We start from the raw sequence: 7639 nt of genomic DNA, 5'->3' as shown, positions 1-7639 counted from the left end.
GGCCTAGAGGAAGGCATTGAGAAGTAATAAGTAGATGATGGGTTGCTAGAGTGACAGAAGCTTAAACCCTAGTTTATGCGTTGCTTCGTAAGGGGCTGATTTGGATCCATATGTTTCATGCTATGGTTAGGTTTACCTTAATACTTCTTTTGTAGTTGCAGATGCTTGCAATAGGAGTTAATCATAAGTGGGATGTTTGTCCAAGTAAGGACAGCACCCAAGCACCGGTCCACCCACATATCAAATTATCAAAGTACCGAACGCGAATCATATGAACGTGATGAAAACTAGCTTGACGATAATTCCCATGTGTCCTCGGGAGTGCTTTTCTCTATATAAGAGTTTGTCCAGGCTTGTCCTTTGTTATAAAAAGGATTGGGCCATCTTGCTGCACTTTATTTACTTTCATTACTTGTTACCCGTTAAAAGTTATCTTATCACAAAACTATCTGTTACCTATAATTTCAGTGCTTGCAGAGAATACCTTGCTGAAAACCGCTTATCATTTCCTTCTGCTCCTCGTTGGGTTCGACACTCTTACTTATCGAAAGGACTACGATAGATCCCCTATACTTGTGGGTCATCAGACGCCGGACAATCGCCGGAAATCGCCACGGAGGGGACGATCGACCATCAGCACAGAACGATGCTAGCCCAAGTCGGAGTATTTGATGGAGAGTTTACTTGTTGGCTACTTGGTGGTTGACTAGAAGAATTGGGGACATACACCTCGACTCTGCCATCATGTATTGGGGAGGATACATTGCGGTTCAAGTCGATTTGTAGCCGAGGAACTTCAACCTTTGAGGAAAATAATTCAAGTACCTTGTCTTGTGATTCCTCAATTTTATCCTTGTACACATTCCAACGCAATTCAGAGGTGATGGGCATACTCTTTAATCGGGACTTTACTCCCACTCCGACATCATACCTCCCAATAAGTTAGCTTCTTCACTTGGGTCAATCCACTATAAGACGCTTCTCACTTTCAGGACAACATCCTCATAGCTTGGCCTTGTGTCAAAAATCATGGGCTCTTCCCCTTCGTCAATTCCATTCATAAATGCCGCCTTGTTCAAATGATGAACATTAACGAGTCTATCCATCTAAAAACAATGATAAATAAATAGCGACATCTATGGGCCTACCAATTCGTATGGATCAAGAGCATAATTGGTTTGATGCCAAAAGTTGGTTAGAGATTGGTTGTTTGCCAATTTTCGTTGCCAATCTTACAAAAAGTTGCCAAATGTTGGCAACTTTTGGTTTTACCAAATGTTGGCTTGCCAAATATTGACAATGTCAAATGTTGGTAGCAAACCAATTATGCTCCAAGTACCTACACTATGCATACTTTGAATCGAGGAACTTGTATGCACTGCATTCAAACAAGACAAACATGGTCAAATTAAAACCATAGCCCTAACCTTAACCCTAACCCTAACATAACCACTAACCATAGCACTAGATCTTGCTACCCCCACAATGCTAGGCACACAATACATAGTCAAGCACAAACATAACCCTAAAATGCATCATATTCATTGATTTCACCACAACAAGAGCAAGAAACAATGTGAGCAATGCAACCAAAATACATGATTTCAACCAACCAAAAGAAGGGGAAGTGGGAGAGGTGCCTTGAGTGATGAAAATGCTCTGAATCCACCGAACAAATCTCAAGCAATGAAGAGGGATCTAGTGGGTGCTTGGGTAGGGGGGGAGGGAGAAGACAGGACGAGCTTGGGGGAGAGTGGGGAAGAAGATTGGGGGGTGAATGGGTGGGAGGGGCACACCAATTCACCCCACCATCTTATCCACTGCCGAACCGACCCCGGCGGTAGGCCAACGCACCCTACCGCCGGGGTCCTTGGCGGTAGGTGCCTTATCCACGTCAGCTAGGGCGGACGACCGTTAGCGGCCTCCCATTATCCTACCACTAGGGGACATGGCGTTAGGCTACCGCCAGGTCGGGTGGCGGTAGGAAAAAGTGTTCGATCTCGAAACAATTTCAAAGGGAGATCAGATCCGGCTAAACGTTACCGAAAGGGTCAAAACACCAGGATCTAAACTTTGCCAAAAGGGTCAAAACACCAAGATGGCAGTATATTAATAAAGTACATGTACCAAATTCTCATTTCATGTGTCTACCATGTGACGAATATCTAGATAGTGATGTAAGAGTTAAATGTGTGACAACGCAGACCATTTCAAAATGGGAGGGATTGAATCTGAGTATGAAACAACCACACTTGCACTCAAACAAAGCACCAGATCATTGCTTCTCATACTCGAACATAATCTCATTTATATAACAGAAAATTGTATATCTTGTAATGATTCTGCCGTAATTGTCTATATTTTGTAGTGAGTTTGTTGATGTTTTTGGCATCAACTTTAATAAAGATGGTTGTGTGAATCACAATGATGCAGAGGCCGGGGTTTTCGGAAAAACAGAAAATTGTCCTCCCGACCTGACCTCTGCATCATACCATGGCAGCAAGGGAAACAATGAACTTCGTTGGTCGCAATCCAACAAAGATCAACCTCTCAGTCCTTGTGGCAGTGTTAAGTATAACAGTGTGAAGACGTGAGACTACTATTCAAGCTTTCAATCATACAGGAATCCTTCCCATGCAGCAGAAAAAGTACTAGTAGTAGTTGTGATCCTATCACTAACCTCTTCTCAGTCTGAGACTGGTCTATCCAGACACCTGTACTGACTTTTGAAATGTAAATCATGGCTAAATTTTCTTTGACAAGGGTGGTTTTTGGAGAGGATATTCACGTGGAACCGGCTTATGTTCTGCCTCTACTTACAGCGGGTGATCATCACAGGAAGAGACGGCTGGCGAAACCGCTCCCGGGTGGCTAGCAGCAGCAGCAGCAGCTTCGCTGCATCGGCTGATACCTTCAAACGCCTGCACGCATACTCCTGAGAACCCCGTCAGGGCATGGAACACGTTCGGAAGGCTCGTCTGAAGATGGTTCAGCGTCATGGCTCGACTGGTCCTCAAGGAGTTGATGTACCTGGCCTTCTCCTCCTCGACCCTCTTTCTGAACACGTCCAGCTTCGGGTCGTCCTTCGACACTGAGTAGCTCCTGGTGTGCGAACCCTGGTCTGAGCTCTGCATTGCGTTTTCGCTGTGTTTCTCCAACTGGGCGTGGAACTTGCTCTCGATGTTGTCTGATTTCTTCTTCAGCTGACGCTCCTCAGCCTGCTGTAACACGATAGAGTGTATGACTGACAGAAAAGCTTTTATTGCTTCTGCAGCTACCTGTTTATACATACATAAAAAAAGAAGGGAACATTAATTAAATAAAGTCCAAATGGTTAACATTAATTAAGAATGGAAGGTTCGTCGTCCAAATATGTACGATGAACGTTCAACCAAAACCACCCGCAAGCTTGATTTTGCTCTGAAAGAATATACCATGTTGGTTTTACTCTACCTTCTCAGGTAACTTCTTAAGAGCATGCTCGAGTTCCCCACAGAGGCTACGGATTCCAGATGAACTTCTCATGAAGCCCTCATTATCAGGCAGGCAATCGGTGAGTCCAATCCATTCGTTAAGGATGGTTACGTACTCACGCTGCAAGGTGATCAGATTGCAGAAGGAATTGTGCCATGCAGAGACTTCGCCTTCCAACTGAGATGTTGCATAGCAATGGGAGTCAGTTGTCGGCTCACTGCCAGGTTGGTTGCCAAGGAGACTGGCTTGCTGGGCAATATGGTTCTGAACCTCATGGCACTCGTACATGTTTCTCCACATATGCACAAGCCTGAGTCACAAGCAAGGAAAGTAAGTGTGTCAGAAGAGAAAACTGACATGGAAATAAGCATTGCTATATATCAAGAATCGAAAACAGAGACCACGCCCACATAAACAGAAACGAGAAAAAAAAAGTGTCAGAAGAGAAAACCGACAAGGAAATAGCAGTCACGAGGGAGACCTGCAGAATTAACAGGACAGTATTGTAGCTATGGCAACTGAGTTGCGATTGCATCTGTCATTGGTGGGAAAAATACAAGCAACACGCGCCACAACAACAGTATGGCACAAGATGCCAGAGGTAAATACTAATTAGTATGGCTCAACATAAGTGCCGGCCATACCCTGAATGAAAATAGAGCTCCAGTATGGCTCAACATAAGTGCCATAAGAGCTATACTTGTGTCCCCCTTATGATGAAATTATAATAAGCTAGTATCTTAAAAAGTAACAAGGAAATGTGATAAACAGAGCTTCCTGAAAAGCATTGCTATATATCAGGAATCAAATACAGAGACCATGCCCACATAAATAGCGTGATACTAGTAAAATATAAGCTTTTCAACTAATTGGATATGCTAGTTCACGGATTTTCAGAGCTCACCCTGCAGCTAATTCAATAACCTGAGGATACAACTCCTCATCCCTGAGCTTTGATATGGTCAAACATGTCAAGCTTACAGCTTCCTCTAAGGACATTATCCGAGTTTGCAGTTCTTCGATATTTTCCCGAACTTTCTCTGCCTGCAACCTATCATGCTCCCCTGATTCTAGCTTCTTTAGCAATGAACTGTACTTTCTGTATTCAAGCCTTGCAAATTCTTCATCCTGCAATATAGGATAGTCAACAATGTGTCGACTTCTGGCAGCATAAGGTAACAAGTCAACATTTATTCATGATGCATCAATTTCCCCTATTGATAGAGGTAACAAAAAATTCCTAAACAATAAACGATTCATCAAAATCTAAGATACAAGCTATAAGCTGTTATCTCAATCCTTGAGTGTATTGTGCAATGCATTTCGGTGAACATAGACTAAATCAAAATAATACTTAAGACTCCCATAGTGCACCTTAACTAACTGATAGAGTTTTTGCTCCTCGTCATAAAGCTTATCTAGTGTTTTGCCATGATAACCGTATCCACAAGCATCACTTGAGGATTCCCTGTTAGCATGTACAGACTTGAATGACCAGCTCCAGGAAAGTGTAGAGAAAACCTTGGCAGACTTCGAATTTTTTCCTGCACATAGAACAACAAACGGTATTCCTCAGGAAGTGATGGTTTGTTAAGAGGTAATAGAGAGACGTATGGAATATGGAATGTTGTTGATCCCGAAATATAGTACTCCTGGTGCCATTACCTATTGCTTTGCAATGTGTTGGTGTATACTTGATACATGACACTTGGAGAACCAAACAATACATAGACAAGAAGGTTGACATACTTCATAGTTCATATGCATCATAAGAGGCTAGAGTATAAGGTTTTTTTTTTTGCGAATAGGCTAGAGTTTAACTTACCAAATGGCATCTAAACAAAATATCAAGGATGATATGTGGATGAGAAAAGCTAAATATATTACCTTTCTTTACTTGCACCTCTGAGGGATCTAGCCGGCCGGTAGCAGAATCCAAGAGTATAACAACATCAGTCCCACTTGCGGCTGCTTTCAAGAAGTACTCATCAATCTCCTTGGCTATTTCTACCAGTGACTTGTCAGTCGCCCAGGCCATCACCGAAGAGTTCGAGTCCTTTGTTACCCAGCTGCTCATCATTGATGAGTTTTCATCACCCATAACCCTACTCTTTGCTGGATGCAATTCCACACGCCTAAGTATGCCATCAGCATTGCCAGAGACGCTTTCATCCTGTCCATCAAATTCTATGTTCGTTTCCACCCAATCGTCATCCATGCTGACTTGTGAGGCCACTTCTTTATCGTCCCGATCAGCCAACGAAGATGGAAGAAAATCCAAGGGACGCATAGTGATTGGGTCCGTGTACTCCCACTCCATACCGGGCGGCGGCGGCGGGGGCAGAGGCGTCGAGCAGCTGTCAGTGTCGTCGTCTTCATCCGTGGAATCATCCCCGTCGAGATCACCATCTCTCTTCTCCCTCTTTCTTATCCTTATCGGACTAAACGGTATGAGTGGTGGGGGTAGTGGTGATGGCGGCATTGAGGATGTCACCGAGTATGGTGGCATGGAAGAAGTCACAGAGTATGCCGGAGGCGGTGGTGGTGGTGGCGGCGGCGGCGGCGGCGGAGGGGGAGGAGGTGGTGAGGCAGCGACTTGAAGGGACTGGTGTGACGATGCAGTCTCCACCTCGGCGAATTGCCGGAGAGTGGCTCCTGTGTTGCGGAGTGCATGCAAGTAGGTAATGTGTGCGGCTGCAAGGTCGACACGGCGGCGCACGAGCTGCTTCATGAGGTTCCTCCTGTCCCTGCATCTCCTCACCGCCTCCTCGTCCTCCACTTTGGAGTGCCTGCAACCCATCTGCCGCCAACAGCCTTGAAGAATGCAGATTGCAGCACCGGCTGTAAGGAAATCCCAAATCGGGGGCCTCAGTCAAGATTCCAGATCATCCGCAACACTCGGACTGTTGATTCCTAGCAACTCCACCGAAACAAGAAAAGAAATCGCTCCTTCTCCGCAACACCCACTCTCACATCCTCGCAGAGAGCCCGCTCCTATATCAGTATCTGGCAGACAAGAGGGATGATCCAAACATCAAGATTCAGCTAACACAAACTGGGGCAAAATAATAATACCCGTAAAGAATAGCCCCGATTAACTCTAGCCTGCTCGGCTGACTTACTGGAAAGGAAGAAACGCCCGCCGGTCCGCAATCTTGGAGTCGGCGGCCAGCTTGAAAGCTAAGCAGCCCCGGATTGGAGAAACAAGGAAGGATCTAGACAACCTCAAGAGCCCTCCCTCCCTCCCTCTGGTCAAGCACACGGACTGGTAGGCGAGGAGAGAGGGCGAGACAATTGGGAGCCGAGGGGGAGAGGGGAAAAGGGGAGGGGAAAGGGGAAAGCAAAGGTGTGGGATTTGGTTAGCTTTCTTTCCGGGCTGCGGTAAAGTAGCGGTGCGAGGAGGAAGAAATTGTGCAGGAAGGATGGTGGTGGTCAGAGGGGCTGAGCTGCTCCGCCGCTTTCCCCTGTCTGTCACGGAAACTCCTCCACTTGTCCTCTCATTTTCCTTTTTTCCTTGGCCTTCTCGTCCTTGCAGGTGGTATCGTGTCGTTAGGTCCACGCCGTCCATGCAAGTTTCTTTTTTCGGGGTAAAGGAGTTTTATTACTGGATAATAGTGTTACAATCAACTCCTTGATCTCGCGAACCAGATGCCCATACGCCGAACGCTCCAGTCCCTTGCTCAACAAACTTGAGAGCGCTTCCACCGAGTCCGTCTGAACGACCACTTGAAGTGTAGAATGTTGGATGGCCAAAGCCATGCCTTGCATTATCGCTTGTAATTCGGCTTTCAGAGCGTCATTACAGTGGAATATCACCCGGTACGCAGCGAAGATGAGCTGTCCAGTGTTGTCCCGTAGTACCATCCCCGCGGCGGCCGATCCATCAGAGCCATTGAATGACCCGTCCACGGAGAGAGCAACATGCCCTGGAGTCGTATTTGGCCACGGCTCGGCCTGAGGCGCCGTCTTCTCAACCATGGGAGGGGTAGCCGAAGATGGCATCTTTCCTTTGATAATTTCATCAGTTGAGAACCGGCCAGCTAACTTGACTGACTTATAGTAGCTATCCAAAAAATCGACCGTCACATGAACTGGGGGCACCTCTTTACCATGTGTTTGATCTGACCGCAATTGCCATATACGCCAGCAAATCATAATGATCATA

General features: G+C 45.9%; 1 protein-coding gene across 1 annotated transcript; it reads right to left on the bottom strand.

Moving 5' to 3' along the window:
• Positions 1 to 2575: 2575 nt before the first annotated feature.
• Positions 2576 to 6915, bottom strand: LOC123078470 (protein ALTERED PHOSPHATE STARVATION RESPONSE 1). Its single transcript, XM_044500995.1, has 6 exons — positions 6597 to 6915; positions 5362 to 6480; positions 4849 to 5018; positions 4379 to 4602; positions 3454 to 3784; positions 2576 to 3278 (listed from the first exon to the last, which is right to left on the bottom strand). The coding sequence occupies exons 2-6, from the start codon at positions 6272 to 6274 to the stop codon at positions 2817 to 2819; spliced, it is 2100 nt and encodes a 699-aa protein (XP_044356930.1). The 5' UTR covers positions 6275 to 6480; positions 6597 to 6915; the 3' UTR covers positions 2576 to 2816.
• Positions 6916 to 7639: the final 724 nt, after the last annotated feature.

Source organism: Triticum aestivum, chromosome 3D (genome assembly GCF_018294505.1).
Source record: "Triticum aestivum cultivar Chinese Spring chromosome 3D, IWGSC CS RefSeq v2.1, whole genome shotgun sequence".
Taxonomy (NCBI): Eukaryota; Viridiplantae; Streptophyta; class Magnoliopsida; order Poales; family Poaceae; genus Triticum; species Triticum aestivum.
Note: the sequence above shows the minus strand (reverse complement) of the source record. Positions and strands in the feature narration are given on the sequence as shown.

Coding starts and splice junctions, on each gene's coding strand:
- LOC123078470 (XM_044500995.1), bottom strand. CDS start 6,274: ATGGGTTGCAGGCACTCCAAAGTGGAGGACGAGGAGGCGGTGAGGAGA. Junction 4,603..4,848: donor AACTCTATCAGTTAGTTAAG/GTGCACTATGGG, acceptor CCTATATTGCAG/GATGAAGAATTTGCAAGGCT. Junction 3,279..3,453: donor TTAAGAAGTTACCTGAGAAG/GTAGAGTAAAAC, acceptor ATGTATAAACAG/GTAGCTGCAGAAGCAATAAA.